Source organism: Podarcis gaigeae, assembly GCF_964106915.1.
Source record: "Podarcis gaigeae genome assembly, chromosome: 15".
NCBI classification, from domain to species: domain Eukaryota; kingdom Metazoa; phylum Chordata; class Lepidosauria; order Squamata; family Lacertidae; genus Podarcis; species Podarcis gaigeae.
The window spans coordinates 29,764,859-29,788,055 of record NC_139692.1 but is presented as its reverse complement, the minus strand read 5'-3'; the positions used below and the strand labels follow the sequence as shown (position 1 = coordinate 29,788,055).

Genomic DNA, 23,197 nt, shown 5'->3' with positions numbered 1-23,197 from the left:
TCTCCTGAAATAGCTAGCAAGCTTGGACATTTTTGCACCTGGAGCAAAAAGGTAAAGTCTGATTCCTGGTTCCCCAGCCCTGAAGTGGAACTTCTTTCTCTTAAAAGACCTTTGGAGGTGAGAAGAGGCCATGAAAAGGGGCACCCAGTCCTCTGGTTTGCTGCTCCTGCACAAAGAGACCACTTAATTCTGCCAGCCTTGCTTTCCTGCCACCTCTGGCAACTCAGGGAGGCCCTTTTCTTCCACTCTTCCTGTGCGTTATTAATAAAATGAGGAATAAACAGGGGGCTCCGAGTCAGGCCGGAGCGTGTGCAGCTGACCCCTGGCTGCTGGCACAAGGCACCCCCTGGTGGGACGGGCCTTGGTTTTTTTCAGCTACATCAACCCCCCACCCCACCCCACTCCCTTGCTGAGGCTGTGCTGAGAGGCCTCTCAGTATTCCTGTGTGCAGCAGCAGCAGCAGCCTTAGTAATTCTAGCAGCTGTGAGAGCTAAATTGGGCAGGAAGGTCAACCTGAGCCATTCCCCTTATACACTGCTTTGTATGCAAAGCGCACCCCCACCCCCCAAAAAGAATCCCTAGAGCTGTAAAAAACGCTGCAGGACAGAGCCAGACCAAGCTTGCAGAATCCTTTGAGGCAGCCTGCTGCGTTTTTTACCTTAGAGCTCAATTTCCTCGCCAGCGCCCCCCCCCCACCAGCTGAGGAGGCTCTCTGCTCTGCCAACCAGCTGGCCCCTTCCAGTTGCTCCCTTGTTTTCCCTCTCACCAGGCTCCCTGGAAAGTGCGGTGTTTTTCTTCCCTCCACAGCTCACGCCTCACCTGAAAGGCCAATTGTGCTCCGAGCCCAGTTAAAAAGGTCCTGCAGGAACTTTGGCTTAGCTCTGCCGGGGGCCCTTTTCCAATCTAAACGGAGCTGAAAGGGCTCCTCTGTCAAGGGGGCTGAGTGCGCCCACGGCTGGCCTCTGGGCTTCGCCGCCAGGAGGTGAAACCAGATTCTGTGCCCATCCACCGCTTCACCTGCCCTGGGTGATAAGGCGCCTTTATTTAACTTGCTTGCTTTAGAGGCTTGGGTTCTCTTCAGAGCCACAGCAGGGAACGTGCGGAGACTCCTTCTCCCACTTTAGCACATCTTGGGAGCCCCAGGAAAAACACCACAACCTCACCCTGGCTTCATAAGCAGCCATAAAAGGTAAAAGGTAAAAGGAACCCTGACCATTAAGGGAACCGGCGTTTGTCTGCAGACAGCTTCCGGGTCATGTGGCCAGCATGACTAAGCCGCTTCTGATGAACCAAAGCAGTGCACAGAAATGCCATTTACCTTCCCGCCAGAGTGGTACCTATTTATCTACTTGCACTTGACGTGCTTTCGAACTGCTAGGTTGGCAGGAGCAGGGACTGAGCAACGGGAGCTCACCCCGTTGTGCAGTTTCGAATCGCCAACCTTCTGATCGGCAAGCCCTACGCTCTGTGGTTTAGACCACAGCGCCACCCGCGTCCCATTAAGCAGCCATAGCACCACCCAAAGAATCTTGGGAATGGTGGTCCTGATGCTAAGGTTTCTCTGATGTGATTCCTAGCCCTCCTTTGCAGAACTGCAACTGGGAAGGTTCCATGGGAAGAAGGAATGACTATCCTGCCAGCTTAAGTGTGTAGCGTCGTACAGATGCGCCAGGCCAAATCATCTATGGCCTCCTTCCCCAAGCTGGTGCCCCTTGGAGGTTTTGGATGATAACTCCCACCATTGTATGGCTGAGGGCCATAGTCCGAAGCTCCAATTAGCACCTGCTAATCATTATTTTACAGCTAACCATATTGCTTGCTGAGTAGCAGGGGGTGGGGGAAACACTTTTATTAGCTCTCTCCCCCCCCTATCAAACTAGGGCCATAGTGGCACAGCTATCTCCTTCTGGGACACTCTCCAGAAATGTGGCCTCTGAGAGTGTCAAGCCTCTGAGAGTGCCAGGAATTGGCTGCCCTCTTGTGATGATTCCCAAGTGCTTGCCATGCGATCTGCCCCACCCTGCTGCAAACCTGCACCCGCTTCTCCCTCCCAGATGCTCCCACGAAACAGAGCCAGGGCATGGAGACTGAGGGCTAGGCACAGGGATGTTTGCTGCAAGTCCCTTTTGGCCAGCTTGACGACCCAGGGGGCAACCAGGCTCTTATCCTTCCCTCTGGAATTCCCCTAGTGGCAAGCAGGTTGGCTTTTGACATCATAAATAAGGCCCCTCACACAAGGCTGTTCACTGTAACTTTCCCTGCTGCTACCTTGCGGACTTGAGCTCCTGCTCAGGGGTTCATCCAGCAGCAGTGCTAAGGCCTGGGGCGGGTTAAGAGGAGTTGGGGTGGGGTTCGGCTACAGTTCAGCAGCACAGATTCTTCTTTCTTTGCCTATCCCCACATTCCCCCCCCCTGCTGCTGCTGCCCCCCCCCAATAACTCCCAGCCTAGAAGCTGGCCCTGGCAGCAAAGCCTCTCCTCCTCCTCACACAAAGTGGCTCCTTGTCTGGCCTTCCCAGCAGTGGGCTGCGGAGAATTTCATGGAACCAGCTCCATTTCCTGACGGAGTTTTATTACATTCCCAACAGAAATAAATAAATAGGAGAGAAACGCGGGGCATCTTGGAGCCTCCTGAGCAGAGCAAAACTTGGGGCTTGCTGCAGAGGCTGTTCTCAAGAAACAAGCCCAGTGTGACAGGGGCTGAGGGGCACCTCTGCATGGATAAGTGGGGCCGCTTCTGGCCAGAGTCTCCTCCTGGGGCAGACCCAACCTACAACTGTTCCAGGGACTGAGGAGGCTTCCAGCAAAATGGATGACTTAGTGAGCACCGCTCAGAATTGCTGCCCTAGTTTCAGCTAGGAGAGGAATGTCCACTCTGTTTCCACACTTCCAACACACACACCCTTTCCTCAACCCCAAATGCAGGAATTTTTGTATTGTGGGGGCTGGGGGAGAAGGATGTAATGTACAGTTGTTGGGGACTCAACACTGGAGGTGCAGAAACCATAGCTGTTTTGCACTTGTGAGGACCTGCATACATTCTGCTGGTCTGGCAGATGCCTCCGGGGTGGAAGGTCTTCTCCTTTCCAGCAAATCTTTATATCTAATCCAGACATTATACAATGCTTTCCTGACAATATGATTTTTAAAGGCTTTCTGTGCTTTAACCTTGTTATACCACAAATATACATGCCACCCAAAAGTATTATTAAAACCTTCTAAATCCAGAATGTCTGTGTTCTCAAGAAGTAGCCAGTCCTTCAACCAGCAAAAAGCTGCCGATTCATAGTATAGTTTAAGGTCTGGCAGGGCAAATCCCCCCCTTTCCTTTGCATCAGTTAAAATCTTGAATTTAATTCTGGGTTTCTTGCCCTGCCAGACGAATTTCGAAATGTCTTTCTGCCACTTCTTGAAACAGTCCATCTTGTCCACACGGGGTGGAAGGTCTTCTCAAGGCCAGCCCACTGGCTGCCATACCTCTTCTCCCAAGACTGCCTTGTTGAGAGGGTTCCCCCACCCTCCCTGGAAAGCAAGTGAGTTACTCTCAGTTAGAGGGAGTAACTACTAGTGTCGCCTACCCAGGGTGGCAGTGGGGGTGGCGCAGCCCTTGTTGGGGGAGCTGCCCCAGCCATACTGAAAACGTGGCAAGAGGGGAGGGGAGCAGGGAAGGAAAACCCTTACACTAGTATTTGACCGCTACACTGCTCAGTTTCACTTGCGATTTACAATGGACGTGATCCTGAATGCACCAATTGCATCTTGATTTGAGTTGTAGCGTGCTATGTGTGGGGCTGTTCCTAAAAATCTCTTGGAGGCTTCAACTGGTGAAAACTTATGCTGCTAAAACGTGTCCAGAGGAGGGCAACCAAAATGGTCAAAGGCCTGGAAACGATGCCTTATGAGGAACGGCTAAGGGAGCTGGGCATGTTTAGCCTGGAGAAGAGGGGGTTAAGGGGTGACATGATAGCCATGTTCAAATATATAAAAGGATGTCACATAGAGGAGGGAGAAAGGTTGTTTTCTGCTGCTCCAGAGAAGCGGACACGGAGCAATGGATCCAAACTACAAGAAAGAAGATTCCACCTAAACATTAGGAAGAACTTCCTGACAGTAAGAGCTGTTCGACAGTGGAATTTGCTGCCAAGGAGTGTGGTGGAGTCTCCTTCTTTGGAGGTCTTTAAGCAGAGGCTTGACAACCATATGTCAGGAGTGCTCTGGTGGTGTTTCCTGCTTGGCAGGGGGTTGGACTCGATGGCCCTTGTGGTCTCTTCCAACTCTATGATTCTATGATTCTAAAATCCTGACCTCTTTGCAGTATCAGCTGTGCTGCCTGCAAGTTCATTTGCAAGTGCAACTCAATGTGTTTATCAGCTTCAAAGGACCATCTCCTCCCATGTGAATCTGTGCATCCTTTAAGAGCAGCTGTGGTGGCCCTTTAGTGTGTTCTGTTGCTCTGTGTGGTTTGTGGCAACATGCAACACGGCTTCCTCAGCCGCAGAGCCCAGTCTGTGTTGCAGAAGTTATCAGGGCTCTTCAACCTCAGGTCCTTATATGCTGTTGGCTTGCAACTACCAGCTTCTCGGCTCCTGACAGTGTTTGAAGGTTGCTCTCTTTAAAGGAAACTTTTCTTCTGTTGCTCTTTAATTTTATTAATTGCTAGCCCTGCCTTCCCCCTGCTTTAGACTTGAATTGTGTTGGCATTAAATGAGGGGGGGGGGTTGCTGTTAATTTTATTTTTGTGTTTGTTCTTACACTGGAAGTATCATTTCGGGGGGAGAAAGGCCAGGTACATTATTTGTATAAACAAACAAGCAAAACAACTGCATCAAAGCAGAGCTCTTTGCAAAACCAACTGCTACCTTAGATTAAGAGAAATATTGCTAAACCTGAGCTTCTAGCCACCCTAGAACAGATGCCAGGTCAGAACCCGTGTAATGGAGTGGAATAAGGACTTTGTAATGGGAGATGCTTGATGGGACAAAGTTTCAGCTTCTCCAGCATTCAGCAACTCACCTGCTCTCACTTCCCTGTATTCCCAGATCCCACCCTGAATAGCTGCTCTCCTGCAGCTAGAGCCAGGCTTTGAGAGAGTGGAAAGAAAGATAAGCACCACCAGTGTCAGCAGTTTCTTCTAAAGCACAGCAGAAGTCTGCAGAAGCAGTTGGATCCCCTTTCAGTGATAAAAGAGAATGAGAAGGAAAAGAGAATGGAATGAGCACACACCTGCCACGAACAAAGACAGATACTCCTTCCGAAAGAAGTGCACGGAAAAAGAGAATCACTGTCTCGAGCCAATGTGTGCTCACTGCACCTCAGCTTAATGCAGGAATGTAAAAAGGACCTGGCTGCTTGGATCAGGCCAAAGACCTACAAAGTCCAGTTCAGCATCATGTTTCCTGCTGTGCCTCAAGAAGCTTATCATTGCTACCTTTTTGAAGGATCAAATTCCATAGTTTTAACTACGCGCTGTGTGAAGTTTCATTGGATGACCCAACGGTATTAAGAGATGATAGTACATATTATGAGAGAGGGAGGAAAGCCTATCTCTATTCACTTTCCCATCTTTTTATACACATCTACCATGACCGTTTTTTTCTAAACTAAGTAGCAGCAAATGTTTTAACCATTTCTCCTAGGATATTCAATCCAGATCTTATCTGGGAGGAAGAGGGAGTCTTCCTCTCCATCAGGCTCTTTCTGTCCCTGTCCCCACTTTCAAGTTTCCTACATCCAGATAAAGTCTGAGAGAGAAATGCATTGCTCTTGTCACCACAAGCTACTTTAATGTCCATAAGAAGCTCCAGGTCTCTGGGCATTGGGTGGACCCTCCTGTTGCCACCTCAGTGGAAACACCTCAAAGTGACATCTCTTTACAAACATTGGGTGAAGAGCTACTCTCAAAGACCCCTTTATTATTTTATTTGACTTCCCTAAAAATGCAGAGGATCTTTTTCACTTTAACCACCACCACCACTACCACCTGAATAATTTACCATGGCTGGACATGAGGGAATTTGCAGTGGAAAAACCTTCAGCTATGCTAAACCAAAATATTATTTACCATTTACTTGGTAATGCTGATCTCCGCCTTCTAAGGAAAAAAAATATTGATTTAACAGGACTCAGCAGTTTGGGGGTTCTGCCAGTGCCACCTAAATATAGCTCATGAAAAATAAATGGATCCCGTAATGGGGGGGGGGAGTAAAGAGGATGGGGGGAGAAACATACAGCATTCTTCCAACTCTGTTTTATCAAACTAGGTGGGGAGAGGCCTTTTTCATCCAGAGAAGAGGTGTGCTGCAGCTCAGATGCACCTGACCCTTTGTTTAAAGGCAAGAATTTGCTGTTCCCGTCCCCCATCGTCTGAAACATCACTGCACTTGAGCAGGAAGGTGGGTGTAATTGCCTACAGACAGCGTGACCTGGAACTGCCAAGAACCTGGCTGGCTTCATGCCTTTCCTGGCCTTCTCCACTTTGCCCAGTTTGAGAACAACAGGATCCTGGAGAAAGAGGACCCTCTGCAGCTGCATTCTGAGTGGGGTTAAGAGCCAGGAATAGCCACACGCCCATGAGATTTTTAATGGCACAGGTTTTCATGGTCTAGAGCTTTGCCAAAACAAATTTGTTAGTCTTTAAGGTGACAGAAGACTCTTTTGTTTTTGCTGCAACAGACTAACGCAGCTACCCTTTTGGAATAAGTCCACGAGATGGAGAGCAGCTTGACTGTTGCCACTGTGAGCTGTTTACTCTGGAGAAACCTTGCGAGAGTTCAAAGCTCCAAGCTGAGGTGTGCTGCCAGGATGGGCCGTAAGCAAGCAGGATCCGATAGCAAGGTCTGCCTTGCTGTTCTTTGCAGGTAGGGGAAAAATGGAGTTGGGTTGGGTCAGAGTGGTAGTTAGCAGAAGGAACCTGTTGAAGTAAGCGTCCTTGAGGCATTAAACTGAAATGGAAAGGCTGCATGGACTGAACCATTCAGCCCTCCAGAAAGGATAAAGGGTCTACAAGTAGGAACTGGCCTTGCAGAGTTAACAAGCCCAGCAGCTTGGAAGTGAGAGACACAAATTACATAGTGCAAGAGAGCGGACCTTCTACAGTATCTGATCCTCTCTATGGAGAGCACACTGGTTAGAAAAAGCAGGACTAAGACCACAGAAGCAGGGGAAGACTTGGTGACTTTATGTTTGCAGACCTTCTAGGTAAGTTTCAGGAAAACAACAGCCAGCAATGCGCCTCTTCCACGTGTCCACAAGTTTGTTTCTAATCCATCAAAAGTTAGAATTGTGAAGCTCCTCATCTTTTTCTTTTTCAAAAAAGAAAATGAGGATTCTAGCCATTATGGCTATTTTTTTTGGGGGGGGGGGATTATTGGTCTGCTCTGAATCCTCGGTCAGCTTCTTTGGATATTCCCAAGTTCTAGTGTTATGATAGGGAGAAAAACTTTTCTTCTCTATCCACTTTCTGCATTCCATGCATACTTTTATACATTTCCATCATGTTGCCTCTTACTTGCCTTTTCTCTAAACTAAAATGCCACAAAGACTGCAATCTTTCCTTGTAGGGGAATCCTTCCACCCTCTTGATCATTCCGGTTGCCCTTTTCCAACACTACAGTACCCTTTTAGAGGTGAGGCAAGCAGAACCGTAGACACTATTCCAAAGTGAGTGCACCACACATTTTCTGTGATCAGCAGTTTATTTTCCATTCCTTTGCTAACAATCCCTGGCACGCAATATGCCTTTTTCACAGCTGTCACATGATGGGTCAACATCTTCACTGAGCTATTCGTGACTCCAAGGTCTTGCTCCTGGTCAGACACCACCAGCTCCAGCAACTGTGAGTCTATGATCACAGAATCTATGGAATCCTTCTGAAAACAGCATTAATACCAGCATTTCTATGTTGTAATGGGTATTTTGATTCATTTAAAACTTTGCATTTTACAGCATACATTTGTGTACCATGGGTTTTGAGCATGTGGTGCAGCCTTTCCACTGAGCTGCAGGAGAAGAGAAGGAGGACTGCAGGGCCACTCTACCAGTGCTGTGGAAAGACCAGCAACTTTTGGCACCTTCTCTTCTGGAAATCTTTTGGCTTTTGCTGCTCATTACCATAACTTTGTTAATTTAAAGAAACAGTGCCCAGATCTGGATTTTCCTCCTCCCTCCCCAACCCATTTTCCTTATGCGTCATGCTTTTTTAGACAATAAGCCTTGAGGCTAGAGACTGTGAGTGAGTATGCATTGTGTGATAATGTGCATTCAAGGCTGCAGATAGGCATCTTTGGGGGATGCTGTACACACAATGCCATTCCCCATGTTGTCTCTGTTCCACTGTATTTGCCAATCCAAAGCACATTCTGCTGAAACGGTTTTAATCTGTTTTGTGCCGAGAATGCATTTCTCAAGCACTTCCTGCCTACATGTGCATTTGTGAATTATGCTTACAACTTCCACAAACTAAAATGCATTCATCAGCCCTCTGCTGATGCACTTTAAATAAGCTTTCCAAGCTGAGTTCAGCCTCTCCTCTCTACCCTCTCGGGTAAATTTAAGGACCTCCGTTGTAAGGTCTTCTTAGATGAGGGACTTCAATTTTTTTTTTTCAATTAGGGAATTGAAACCAGGATCTTTCATATGCACGCATATGCTCCACCATGGAGCTTCACCCCACCTAATCCCCACAGATACTGCGAACGAGTCAGTTTCCCCATCTCTTTCTCTCTCTCTCTCTTGAACAATTTTTTAATGAGAAAAGGTTCCAGGACATTTTGGTGTCACCTAAGTTTTGCTGATGCAGGGGAAAGCCTCCAACACCAACTAGATGAAGTAGGTGAGTAATTTTGGTGAAGCACACATGGGATTTCCTGGAGACATGCATGATCAGCAAGAGCGGAGAAGGGGGGGGGGAAATCTGTGCCCCCAAAGGGGGCTAAGTCAGCAACAGGAGCAGCAGCTACCTATTGTCCTGCTACTGCTGCTGCTCAAAAGAAGGATCCCATCTGAGGAAGAACATGGGAAGGCCTGAAGCTGGCAAAGGGAATAAAGACGCTGCGGTGTAAAGCTGCCTCAGGAGCCTCCCCTGAATCCCTGCTCGAAGAACACTTCATTCATCACTTTTAAACAGAAGTGGCTCACTTGCCGGAGATGGGGGCGGGAGGACAAAAGGAGCAACAATGGTTGGCGCTTGCAGCCAGGCAGCCAGCCGCAAACTGACACATCGGCCTACTGTTCCAGCTCACTGGGGAAGAAAGGAATTTCTGTATAAATCACACCAACCATCAGGTTTCTCACTTCCTGTCCACAGGACTTCCCGGCTCTCAGAATGCAACAGCATGAAGGGACTCTCTCTCTATATATATTGGGGGGGAATGGAAGAAGTTAATTTTTTTAAAAATATATATAAAGAGAGTCTCTTTCAGCTAATAATGAAGCGAACAGTATATTAAGAAGGAAAACATTCAGCATTAACCTTGGAGGGGAAAGACAGAAAACCTTTTCATAATGCCCTGGCCACAAAACAACAACTGCCAGTTAAATCAGCTCCGTTCCCCAGCCACTGCCAACATAAACTCAGGGGCAGCCATAGGAGAACATTTGAACCAACATCTTCCCTTCTTCTCACTCTCCCCCCTCCCCAACCAGGAAATAAAAAATAATAACAACTCAGGAAGGCTGAAGGTGCCAGCCATAGGCTTCAGAGCAGCACTTCTGCTGGCGCCACAGAGCAAGCAGACTCTGCTTTGAGCTCCAGACATGGCAGTGGAACCATAAAGAGGAGGTTGCCCTGCTCCGCACTTCTTAATTCGCCTTTGCTACAGCCTGTCAGTCAGGCAGGATGAGAAGTCCTTGCTGTGAAAAGGCACCCATGCAATTCTGCTCGGGGGGGGGGGGGGGGAACAGTAAGCGTGGAAGATGGATTTGAAAGATCCATTCGGAAGAATGACACCTCAATGCGGGGACTCTGGTCTGGGGTGAGGAAAGAACTCTTTCCCTCCCCGTGTTAAATTGGGCCACTGACGTATTCTGTTTAATCCCTTCCCCTGTATGGTTCAACTTGGCTCAGAATGAATAATTTCCAGAGTGTGAGTGTGTGTTACTCTGTTGCAGCAGAAACAAAGCATCTTAAAGACCAACCTTTAGAATTTTAGGGTAATTTTTTTAAATTATGGTATAAGCTTCCCTGGACGACAGGCTACCTTGACAAACACATGAAATGTTACCCTGCCACAAAATGTAGTGGTGGTCTTGATGGCGGTTGGTCCTTCTGAAACTGAATCAGACAAATTCATGGAAGAGGAGGAAAACGAGATCTAGTAAATTAGTTGTACTTAACATTTACACAGACAGCACCTTCCAATCCTCAAAGTTCTCACAGGCATCTAGTTTTAATCCTCACAACCACCCTTTAAAGTCAGGAATAAACATCCCTTATACTGCGGATGGAGGAAAGAGAGGCAGGGCAGACTGCCATGCAAGTCTGTTAATGGCCGTAAGTCACACTGGCTAAAGGACACACACACACCAGTTGCTGAGGGACACCTTTTATCCACTGCTTGTGGACTGGATGGCCTGATACACAGGGCTTCCTCTTAGATGCTAGGCAGCGAAGAAAGTTAACAGGACTGTAGGAGTTACCAGCTTGTAAGCAGGGTGGCTGATCTCTGATAAGTCCTGCCATAGGGTGGAGGCAGGGATGCTAGGCTGCCAACTTGTTTTTTTAATGCAGCATCAATAGTGACACAGTACAGGGCAGAGAGTATAAAATAAAGAGGCAGCCAAGTGAGAGGGAAATGGAAATTGTGCATGAACGCAGTGACGTATTTTGGTTTTGTTTATTTATTTATTTATTTTCCATTTTCTTCCAACAATTTGTATGCTGTTTAATGACAGCTATTTCTAAGTGTTGCACAAGAGACCCAACACAATAAAGGCTAGAAAGCAGTTAAAACTGTAAAATCAGAATTCAATTTAAAAGTCTGCTGGAGTTTTTAAAAGAAGAATCCAGTAAGCACCAGAAGTTCAACATGGTGGGTGGGTGGGTGTGTGTGGGGCCTAAGTGACCTCAAGTGGTCTGAGGACTTAAAGAACTAAGACAAGACCTTTCAAAAATAAAAGGAGGCAAGTTCTGAGTTCGATATATTGCAGCAAGAGGAGAACACATCACTGAGGTGCTCTGGAAGATTATTACAAGCAGAAAGGGGGAAATGGACAGAGTTATTTAAGACAACCTCGAACCTTTGTAGAGCTGACAGTGGTGGAGCTTAGATGAGAAAAGCTTGTAGGTTGTGTGTGTGTGCTTGGCTCAGATAGGGGAAGAGAGGTCTTTTGGCCTCTTTTTAGCCCTGAGGAGGAGCAGGAAGTGAGGTCCTTGGTGGAGCTACAAAACCACCCAGACCTCAAATTCTACATGGTGCAAAATGAAAGTGCGGTGCCTCAAAATAAAGTATACCATTAACTAATCAACCTGAAGCAGGAAAACCAAGGTAGACATATTCAGTTATGTCAAATCTGCACAACTGATTCCAATTAAGGGAGTTTTGACCAATATGCCCTGAAAAAAATGGGTGCCTGGATTTGAGTACAGAGAACCTGACTGAAATGAAGCAGGTGGGGGAAAGAGATAAACTGATAGCTAAGGCAAGTTATCAAAGGATCTGCCACCACCTGCTGGTTTATACAGTTCTTCAGAGCCACAGGATGGCTGCAACCCACCCGCCACCACAGCATGAAGAGGGATCTGTTCGCTCAGCTTGCACACACAGTGATACATGCAAGGAAGGTTTATTATTCCTAGTAAAGTGCAGGAATGTAACATTGTCACAAAAAAGCACCTGGCATAGTGAGTTATTTAGCAGGGATTTGAATACAATGCCCAAACAGTAAATTCACAATCAAGTAATTCAAATTCTGCACCAAGGAAACAGAACATCAATCTTAAAATAAGCTTCTTTTCTGCGGTGAAGAGAGGGTGTTCTATTGCCCTCCATTTCGCCTGAGTGAGCCAGGCATATCCTCCAAACAAGTTCTCAAATCCACAGACATGATAGATAGGTTTTGTCTGGTAGGATATCAACATTAAGAATCATATACAGAAATGTGATGATGATGCCTTGCTAGGCAGCAACACCCAAATTGATTGCACTACCAAGGCAAATGGGGAACAGTGGCTACCATCTACAGACACTCATCATCCACAATGAATGGACACCAGCCATGCTGACATTTTCAGCTCAGAAATGAGTTTTATTTTCTACAACTAGGAAAACAACATTTCTAACAATCTTCTCAGATAAGCAAAAACCATGGCCGCCTACTTTCACCAGCCTGAGTCCAGGGCAATGAGGGAAGTTAAGGAAAACTGATTTGTATCCAAACAGAGTAATCTGTTACCTGTGTTTGGCTAACAGGAGAAAGGAATTCCTTCAAAACAATGAGAGAATGCTGAGCAAATACCTTCTTTTCAAAAGAAGTCTCTTAGTAGACTTGACAGTAGAATGCCACTAGCAGAGTGTACATACAAATTGTGCTTTTATATATTAAACAACCATATAATCTTCTCAGCTCCAAGTACTCAGAATGAGGAGGGTCTTTTCCATATGGATTTTCAAAAACAAGAAGGCAGTTGTTGGCTGTACTGAAGTGGGATCCCTTCCCATTATAGAAATGTTTCTTCCTTCTGCATCGATGGATTCTGAAATGACCAGCATATCATGACTCAAAAAAACCCATGCATTTCAGTTTGTCAGGACATGGTCGCTTTTAAAAAATGACAGCAATTATAACACAGTGACCTATATTGATAGTGAGCTATCAAGGGCCCAAGCCCTTGTATCATTGAAATGTAATGGCTGGAATGGTCAGAAATCTTAAAACAGGTAGTAATTTTGAGATAGGAAACCAAGGGTTAACCTTTAAACCTTCACACCCAACAAGTACCATACCCCAAATCTACACCTAATACATACCACAAAGGGCCACTGTTAACACATTTTCCTTTGCTCAGTAGAGTCCACCATTTTCAGCTCCCTGTATTTCCACTCCTCTCTTTCAATAGCTTCCATATTAGTATGGACCGACCTACATATATATATATATATATATATATATATATATATATATCTGAAACTCCATGGGGGAAAAGCATAGCTTCCCCCTTCTCCAATCACTACTCCTCCATTCTCAGTCAACCTCCCCCCCCAACTGCTTTGCAGCCTAAAAAAGGGATGTTGGGGTGCATTTGCAGGTGGTAGCAAGTAACACCTAGATTGGTCCAGAGCCTCAGTTACTTGATTTGGCTCTTGTCCGTTGGGTTCCTGGCTGGCACAGCAACCTACAATTCTCTGTTTGGCAAGCCAAGTGTGTTGCTGCCTGTGGGTGTGCATAAAGAAACAGATTGTGTAGCATTTAGGAACCTTGCTATAGCAAGTGACTGAAGTGCCATCATGTAACACCCAGCCAGCTTCACGCCTCCTCTTGACACCACCCAGAAGTCACAAAGAAATCCCATTCAGAAGCAAAGAAGAGTTCAGCCAAGAATCTTCTGTCATCCTTTTTGAATACACCATGTCTAAAGAAGTCTTTACACTGAGCTAATTAAAGAGAGAGAAGTAGGCAAGCTGAAACCCTTTAGCCATTCTGAGTAGCATTTGATCGTCTTGTCTCTTTCATTCCCACCCAGTGGCTACACAATCAAAAAGGAGGCTCGAGGGGCTGCGCAGATAAGATGGGCTGGATCAGCTTCAAAGAAAGGATGCTCCTGCAGGTACCAGAACAGCAGGCAGCTACTAGGACATTCTGCTGAAAAAACATTTCCTGCTTTCGCCAACAAATCTGCATGAACAACTAACCTAATTACACTAGCAACCACGTTCCAAATTCAAATAATCTTATCCTTACCAACCCATTCTAAGATCACACACATACGTGTTTTTAAGTGAATTCCATCATTCTGCAACCCTAACCCACCTGTTCATAATAAAGTTGTTCAGCTTTTGCTCTAGCTGCTTTTAACAACCAAATATGAACACTGAACACTTATCCTATCACCTGCTAAAACAGTGACTAAAACAGAAAGCAGGCTCTGTTCACCTAGGGTAGCCAACCATGTAATCTGGAATGACAGTGAAAAATGCAGATGCTTTTTGTTGTAATACCATTATCTAAATCACTGTATTTTCAGAGATGGTTGTTGATAAATGAAAGTCACTTTTTATCCTGCATTGTTGAGTGGTACAATATAAGGGCTGCTACTGATAGGTAAATTTACATGATGTTACAGTCTTAAAAAGGGGTTCATGCCATCACTGGCAAGGATTCAAAAGACTATCTCATTTTAAGAGTGCAGAGGACTCTGTGCTTGTGTTTCTTGAACAGCACATGCAATGCAGCAAGCCGATTTTGAAGCTGTTGAGTATTTTTGCAGTGGAGCTGAGAAGCAGTTTGCAATAGTTCTAGGAAGAAAGGTCAGGGAGGCAGGGCTATTACTTAAGTTACCATCCACTTACAGACATTCTCATTTCAGGGCAGGGTGAGGGGACTAGCCAACCATGTATCCTGTTTACAGTGGAATTCTGCTATAATAAACCATGAGAACTGGCATTTTTATGTAGCAGGAACAGGCAGCTGCCCAAGACGTTACCAAGATCTACCAAGAAGAGTAACATAAAATAGCCTCCACAACCTGATGCCATCCCTGATGCTTCGGACTACAAATCTCATCAGCATCAGCAAATATGATTGTATGATCCTGTAGGTGATGGTAGTTGTCGTGCAAAATCTTTGGATGGCACCAGGCTGGCAACGGCTGCCCTAAAATTGGGCATGGTGGTTAAGGGCTATGGAAGTAGTAGGAAGATGAGGTAGATACAGTGCATGGCAACAGAGTCATATTTCTGCTCAACATCCAAGGGGTGAAAAAAGCGAGAGAGTAGCAGAGGACATGCCCTGCCTCATAAGCCCTACAAAAATCTAGAGCAATTTCCAGAGTGCAGTTGTCTCAGAGGACAACTCCCTTGGCACCTGCCTACCACTAAATGCCTTGCTGTTCATACATGCTCCTGCTACAATCTTCAGACAACACAAGGAGGGAGCTTAGCACCAAGATGAAACTGAGAAACAGAAGAGGCTCAGAGCCTGTTACCTTCAGGTTTTCTCCTGCTGAAGGAGAGTTGAGGGGGCCAAACATCCTGCAGCACATTTCCTTCTCCTTCAGCATGTAATTTCTGTAACAGCTGCAAAACAGGGCAAACTGTAGGATCACAGGGTGTCCACCAGCCGAGTTTAAAAATCAACAAATTAAGCCTGCCCAGAACTCAAGTGCTTCCTCAGAAATAGGAGGCAAACTGTTCCAGCACAGGCACAGCAGCTGCATCTGGCCACCTTTTGCCCTTATTTCAATGCTCAAAACCCCCATCTCCTTCAGCATAGCTCACTGTGTACACAGCTTTGGTGATGTCTGAAACAAAGGCTTCACCAAACAAAAGTCAAACCCAGGATTTAGTCTCAACTGTAGAACATGGCCAATATGATTAAACTTAAGTTATAGTTATTCATGAACAGAACAGCTCAGCAGCTGAGAGATCTTGCTTTATGCATGAAATTCCACAATACATTTTAATAGTGTTTATACCTATGCAGAACACCTGCCAAGTATGGAAGCCAGAGCTGCTCTTACTAAAACACTGCCAAAAATCCATGTGTTCAGGACAAGCAAGGCTCACAGCTCCGCTGGCGATCTAATTCCAAACATGTTTCAGGGGGGCAGCTTTTGAGGACCAAGGAATTCCCCCTCATGGCCTGTGCACTTCCCAGCCCAGAGAAAGGAAGCACACAAATGAGGGAGCAGAGGGTCCGGTGGCCTCGGCAGGCAGAGGTTTTGCCAGTCTTTTGCCGATGAAGAAGCCATCTTAAGTGAAGGATTAACATGGCCCAAGCTTCTCCTAACAGAACAGGGAAAGGCTGCCTGTCAAAGGACAGGTAAGGCAAAACCACAAAGGCTAGTTGCCTCTGTAAGGCATTCATTCAAGGAGAGCCAGGGAATTGCCTTGTTATCCCTTCCCAGTACTGTCATGGAAGGAGAACTCTATTCTCTCACACTCTACATATAGCACTGCCATGGTTTTGATAACCACACAGGGTTTTTTTTCTGGATTAAACAGAACTCCTGAGGATGCTCCCAAAAGTGAAAAGGGGGTGGTACCCATGCACCTGAGGCTTGCCCCACTGCAAGGACATTGACCAGTTTACAGAGTTTGGGATTCAATACCCCTAAAAGCTTCTTGTGCTCCCACTTACTCCATCTGCTAGACAGTTTAAACATTATAAGAGTACAAAGGCTTCAACACCACAAGGAATTAATCTGGACAATTATATACAGAGAAAGCAGTTCACAGCGAACCGATTATCCTACTTCAGTAAAGAAATAGCTCCCTCACCTGGCCAGCTTTTTCAATTCATTGTTAATGCAATGGTTGAAGGGCTGCTGTTTCTGAGCTTTCACCAAAAAATCCCGAGCTCTCTCATACTCTGCCAGAGAGAAACATGCCTAGTAGACAAAAGAATCATTATTATTTTTTAAACTGTATGCTGTTCTTCGGGGGGGGGGGTGTGGAAATCCCAGCATGGCCACAAAGTTAACAACTAGCAAGGAGAAAACTCACCAGTACTAGCAATGTACAGAAAGCCCAGGAAAGGAAAAGCTGCACATGGTCAGATGTGCACCTGGAAACTTAAAAACTGTTGAATCAACCACCCTAAAAAAATCCTGGCTGCCATCCCATAGATTGAATGATGCAAGTAGAAGGGAGATCAAGTAGAGTTTTGAGTGGGAGGTGTGCCGCAGTCTTATCCTGCAAGGGATACTGTGCTCAGCCTGGCAATGATAAACAAAACGTTCAAGGGAAGGAGTTGCAGAGGTGTTTGAAAGTGGAAAAGATTTTGCCGCAGAAAGTGCTTGCAAAGGCTAGATGGCCACCTGCATCTCCTACATTAGACTAAGTGGCCTCCAGGGTTTCTTCCAGGTTGAGGTGCTCTCATCCATTATTTTTATTGCCCCCCCCCCCCCATCAGGCATTTGAAACCTGGAAGACTAAGTCCACAGCTGCTCCTTCTCCTCCTCACCTGAGCACACCTGAAGAGTGCTTTGGCATTCTTCTCATCCAGCTTCAAGGCCTTCTCTCCGTAGGCAAGGGCCCGAGCTGGCTGCTCCAGTTTCAGGTAAGTAAAAGACAAGTTCAGGAAGACCAGAATCTTGGCAGCATCAACTTTGACTTGCTCAGCTTCTTCAGCATTCACACGGTGTAGCAGCGAAGAGGCCTAATCAGGGATCACAAACAAGTGCTGTCATTTTATAGTCTTACACAAAACTTATATTGATTGTTGTACACATTGGGCTGTGTGGATATTGACTTAGGAGACAAACATTTCCACGTAAGAAAAACACTATCAAGCAAAAATATTCTCTCATTTGAGGGCCAGTTACATATTTACATTGTAGATTTTGAGGGGGGGGGAAAGGGCAAAACTGTATTTTGAGGGGGGGGAAAGGGCAAAACTGTATTTTTTCGCTTTAGGAATCTAAAGCAACTCTAATGGGAAAGCATGAAATAAGATTACAATGAACAATTAAGGTGGTTAAGTGACAATATAGTGCTTTTAAACTGTTCAACTAAACATTCTCTTCCATCAGATCACCCACTCCTTTCTCATTTTACATTTCAAAATAATTCCAGGAGGTGATCAATTCCCATCTCACATTTTGGGGGCAACACATTACAGCAGCCTTCATCAATCTGGCAGTCCTCCAGATGTTTTGAGCTACAACTCCCACCAGCCCATTCAGCACACTCTGTCTTGGCCAGCTAACAAAGGAAGCAGGGTGAAGGAGGGAGTAAGTAAGTAAGTAAGTAAGTAAGTAAGTAAGTAAGTAAGTATAATATGCAAAGTTAAGTGTGCTGGCCAGGGCTGATGGGAGCTGTAGCCCAAAAGCTCTGGAGGGTACCAGACTGCTGAAGGCTGACCTAAAGAAGTTCTCTGACTTCTGGAGACCAGCCCTGCCCTTTGCTTGACCAGAAAGGACTACCAAGGTACAAATACTAGCATGATGGGGAATGGAAAATAATTGCAAAAGGCCCAAATTACCATAAATTTCCCCTTTGCATTACTTGTGACTCACTTGCCCCCACCCTTCTCATTTGCTTTACTTACCCGTTTGTATCTTTCTCTGGCATCCATGAAGTGCTTCTGTCGGAAGAGGTAATTGCCAAATTCCCGCTCAGTTTCAGCCACCTTCAGCATTTTCTGCAGTGGAAACTGGGCCTGTTGCTCCTGTGAAGAGAAGCCAAAATCTGGTCATGGGGGTTAGTATTGCTGCATGCCACCCCAATGTTGCACACCGTCCCAATCTCTGAGTTCTGCAATATTCCAGGTATTCCAGGTTTCTCCAGAATGAAGGACAGCTGAGAATGTGGTGTCTGTATGATATATGGTTTATTTATACATATATACAATCTGAGCCTACAATGGAGGGGTTCACAGCAATAACACCCTTGAAGTTTTGCTTCTCTCAGTCACAGCCTTTGATTCAAATAGTAATCAGGCATAGCTCCATCTCCCAGCTTGGAGCCTAGCTTCTAGCTCACTCCCCATTCTGGCCTTTGTCTTTCTAATCTCCAGTGAGTTGTATGGTGCTTTATAGTATCTTTTAAAAACTGCTTGGTAACCATCTTTGGTGAAGGGTGGTACAGAAATCTCTTAATAAAAATAAAGAAAAACTAGAAAACTTACAGGAGTCAGATTAAAGAACTGGTCAGATTCTGCTGAGTCCAGAAAGTCCAGAAGCTCAATCTCAAACAAGACTGTGGCATTGGGAGGGATCAAAGGAGGGCAGCCCGCAGCTCCAAAAGCGTAACTTGGCTTGAACAAAAATCTTGCCAGTTCTCCTTTCTTCATTGTCAGCAGACCAATCTCCATTCCTCCAAGAGTGATGTCTGGGAATGCAAAAAAGAGCAAGGTTTATTTCTCAAATGTATGTACTGCAGTACTAAGTCATAGCGGAAGACATCATCCTTGATCCAAGGTACGATTCAGATTGGGCCTGACCCAGGACAATTTGGCCCCAACTCAGGCCCCCAGAAAAATCAAATCTTTGGATGCATGAAATCTGGAGAGCTATCCTGGCCTCCCTCTTAAAGGATCCCAAATAGTTTGCTTACTATCATAGAAACTAGGCATGAATGCACCTAACAAGTCCAGTTTTTATATTTAAGTGCTAGTGCACGCACACTATTTTATTATCTCATAGGAACACATGGTCATTCTGGGCTTACCTTCACCAAGTTTCATGAGTCTATGATTCCTTCTGTAGCAGTTTGTGTCAAAGGGTCTGTCCATGTGTTCCAAGTAACCTGAAAATTTCACTGAGAAAATTAAAAGTTAGAGGAGAGTAAATCAGTTTCAGTTAGGAAGGTTGAACATAGTTTCTATTTTTATCCATAACAGACAACTACTATGTGTGCATCTGAAGAACTGTGAATGCACACGAAAGCTTATACCAAGAACAAACTTAGTTGGTCTCTAAGGTGCTACTGGACCATTTTTGTATATGTATATATATATATATATATATATATATATATATATATATATATTTACTGCATCAGACCAACACGGCTACCTACCTGAATCTAGACAACTACTAGCAATCCTTGTTTCCAATAAACCATGCTGTATTGTCCCAGGAAATTGCCGAGAGCACATAAATTTCATCCATTACGGAAAAATTGCAAAATGGTGTAGCATTTGCTCAAGCTTTTTCAGGTTCTGTAATAGTCATCAAACTACATTTTCCTGCATTCATTTAAAAATCTGAAGGCAAAAACCTAAGGGCTCCCCAGTAGCCTTAGAAGCTACTCACAGCAAAACAGTCTTTCCCAACCTGCTGCCTGGGTCCCATGGGACTGATAGGAATGGTAGTCCATAACACCCGAAGGGCAGCAAGTTGGGGAATATTACATTAAAGTCTAAAGGACCTGTATGACAAAAGAGTACCTGCTCACTTCCACCATACTCTTGGATGCTAAAAAGCACAAAACAGCTTCAAACTTGGAGTTTGGGGTTGCTTATTACGGTAAATGGAAACCACAAACAAAATCTACAGTGTACATCCATGGAGATTTTAGGTCATTGGCTAAATACTTAATCCATTCTTGGCTAAAGTACTAATACCACTCTTATTTAAATGTTAACATTCAGATTCAGAAAGCCACCCTCAACATTGCTAGAATTAGCTTGTGAGGGAAAGTGCACAGGGAATCCTTCCACATAGTCCATATTAAATCACACATTAAAGTGCTTATTGGGGGGTTATAAAGGGAGCTAATGGAAATCAATAACTTGTGGCATAAACCACTATTCAAATGTCAAACTTGATGGTGCCAATGTCAACTGAAAAGACAAGTTAACTTGTTAAAAGAACAAAATCCACTTTAATTTGCGCAAAGACCAAACTAGGCATGAACATGTCTAGTTTTTTTCTCATTTAAACAACAGAACTGTGGTGCAGAGTGCTCATCCTTTCCCCTTCATCAACATGGTCCTGATCCACATTCTCACACCCCAGCTCCTATTGGTCCCACAAGGCAGCTTTTGGCAAGAGGAGGGATTAACATCCAGGCCACAGCAGGAAAGGGGAAAGTGGCTATTCAATGCAATACTATGCATTTAGAGGGACTTACCCAATGCCTTGGTAAGCCTGCTTAACACCACAACCATAGACTTGTCAGCACAAGGTTCTTTTACCTAATATGGATGCATCAGGAGGCACCGTTTCACCAGAGCCGGCACGGATTATCTCTTTCAACACTCCATGGTCTCCAGTAACATCCTGCATCCGTTGACCCAGCCGGTGGTAAGGAGACTTTGGAAACAAGGGTATGGCAAAGCAAAATGTTATTTATGGACTGCTTAATGCCAAGACAGGCTTCTGTTGTATTATTAGCATTAATGTTGTATTATTAATATGGATTTCTTCAAATGTCTTTTTAAATCGGGTCAAAGCTCAGTGGCAGAGGACCTGCTTTGCTTGTACAGTGGTACCTCGGGTTACATACGCTTCAGGTTACAGACTCCGCTAACCCAGAAATAGTACCTCGGGTTAAGAACTTTGCTTCAGGATGAGAACAGAAATCGTGCTCTGGCAGCGCGGCAGCAGCAGGAGGCCCCATTAGCTAAAGTGGTGCTTCAGGTTGAGAACAGTTTCAGGTTAAGTACAGACCTCCGGAACGAATTAAGTACTTAACCTGAGGTACCACTGTAGAAGTTCCCAGGTTCAATCCCCAACAGGATCTTCCAGACAGGGTTGGGGAGTGACCTCCGAGTCTGAAACCCTGGAGAGCTAGTATCAGCCAGCCTAGATAACACTTGGCAGTACTCTGACTCAGTACAAGGCAACTTCCTAATGAATGAAACTATTGCTTAAAGCCACAGCCTAGAATAAACAATGGAGCATTCTGACATATTTGATGGACTGATATATAAAAAAACAGAAAAATAATACACCCTCACAGTGTAAATCATGCACTAAGGTAAAGGTAAAGGGACCCCTGACCATTAGGTCCAGTCGTGGCCGACTCTGGGGTTGCGGTGCTCATCTCGCTTTATTGGCCGAGGGAGCCGGCGTACAGCTTCCGGGTCATGTGGCCAGCAGGACTAAGCCGCTTCTGGCGAACCAGAGCAGCGCACGGAAACGCCGTTTCCCTTCCCGCCGGAGCGGTACCTATTTATCTACTTGCACTTTGACGTGCTTTCGAACTGCTAGGTTGGCAGGAGCAGGAACCGAACAACGGGAGCTCATCCTGTAGCGGGGATTCGAACCACCAACCTTCCGATTGGCAAGTTCTAGGCTCTGTAGTTTAACCCACAGCGCCACCCGCGTCCCTAAATCATGCACTACCCCTCTACAATTAGCTATAAAAACGTTAAAAGTAAAACAGAAGCACCCATAAATCTCCCTATGATTTTGGAACTTGCCCATTGTTTTCCTCAGTTGCCAGAGGCCATTACATATATGCCTGCAAATATGAGTCTGGCAGAAACTAGAGAATGTGAGCAAGTGCTCACAGTGCTCATATAAGTGACAGCCCATGGGAGACATCCTTGGCCTCACTTGTGTCACAGAATGTTATTATACCTCCGATCCAAGAAATTGGAGACGGAAGGCTGTAGATCATTTCCTTTATGGTGAATGCACAGACTTGCAAATATTATGTAAACTAGCTTTGGCTGTTTTGGACTCTTAGATAAATTCAAATTTAGCCAAAACTGCCAAAGGCAAACCTATATATACAGCACACTATATATTAAGAGACCTGCCTTACGATATATTTATTGTTCATAATTCAACTTGAACAGTAGCATAAGCTTCCCCCCTCTTTTTTTTTAAGGAACACCTTGATTTGCACTGGCTTTGGCAGTCCTTAGGGTACTGATATTTTGCTGCATTGGTTTGTTTTGCTTCTTACTAGTCCTCTCTTTCACAGCAAAGCTGTGCTTTTCATTGAATCCTACACTTGAAAGGGAACTACCAAAGGTCATTGAGTCCAACCCCCCGCAATGCAGGTATCACCTATTGCTGTTGTTTCATTTCAGCAGGTCCCTCCCCTCAGGTTGCCCTGAGCTGCTAAGGTTGGTTGAGGCAGTAAAAGAGGAATTTCCCTTTCTTTCTCTCTCTTTTCTTTTTGAGGGGAAAATGTACTCCTCGCATGCTCAGACACAGCAATCAGTTGGGCTCTATCTTCGAAGGGGGAAGGCAGAAGCTGAAGGAAAGGGGTTCCATCCCTTTGTTGTTCTCCTCTCGGGTAGAGGGAGCGTCAGGAGGAACTCTGCTCATGCCCAGAGACACCAACGCTCACCATGAAGCCCCCCGCGCCGCTCCCGTCCCCCGCCTGCCAGCTCTCCTCCATGCCACCGCCTCTCGGCTTCATCCTGCAACGGCTGCTCTCGCCGTCGCCCTTTTTTATCCTCACAGCGAGGCCCAGCCTTCCCGCCCAAATCGCGCGGGCCAATCACGATACGCCCCTCCCGACCACGCCCCCGCCAAGGCCTCGTGCCGCAGACCAGGCTACGCCCAGCCCCAGCGGCAGAACCAATTCTGTGCCCTCGGCAGCGTCCGTGGAGCGGGGAGGGGGGGGCGAGCGTAGTG

At 45.7% G+C, this 23,197-nt stretch overlaps 1 protein-coding gene and 1 long non-coding RNA gene across 4 annotated transcripts in view; one reads left to right on the top strand and one right to left on the bottom strand.

Annotated features, from left to right (window-relative positions):
* Window positions 1-23,125, bottom strand: part of FKBP6 (FKBP prolyl isomerase family member 6 (inactive)) — a 30,730-nt gene extending 7,605 nt beyond the window's left edge. The window contains exons 1-9 of one of the 3 annotated variants that reach the window (XM_083714738.1): window positions 22,908-23,063; window positions 20,797-20,914; window positions 19,326-19,415; window positions 18,784-18,986; window positions 18,205-18,324; window positions 17,119-17,313; window positions 16,434-16,543; window positions 15,140-15,230; window positions 10,202-10,270 (exon numbers count right to left, since the gene is read on the bottom strand). In XM_083714738.1, the coding sequence (XP_083570864.1) occupies window positions 10,217-10,270; window positions 15,140-15,230; window positions 16,434-16,543; window positions 17,119-17,313; window positions 18,205-18,324; window positions 18,784-18,986; window positions 19,326-19,415; window positions 20,797-20,914; window positions 22,908-22,979 (1,053 nt within the window). In that variant the 5' untranslated portion in view covers window positions 22,980-23,063 and the 3' untranslated portion in view covers window positions 10,202-10,216. Of the gene's footprint in view, window positions 1-10,201; window positions 10,271-12,217; window positions 12,692-15,139; window positions 15,231-16,433; window positions 16,544-17,118; window positions 17,314-18,204; window positions 18,325-18,783; window positions 18,987-19,325; window positions 19,416-20,796; window positions 20,915-22,907 lie in introns of those variants that run through there. The other 2 variants (XM_083714739.1, XM_083714737.1) reach the window with 2 other exon arrangements.
* Window positions 4,291-8,307, top strand: LOC310832779. Its single transcript, XR_014558433.1, has 3 exons — window positions 4,291-6,856; window positions 7,748-7,834; window positions 7,945-8,307. It is a non-coding gene; the product is annotated as an uncharacterized lncRNA (long non-coding RNA).
* Window positions 23,126-23,197: the final 72 nt, after the last annotated feature.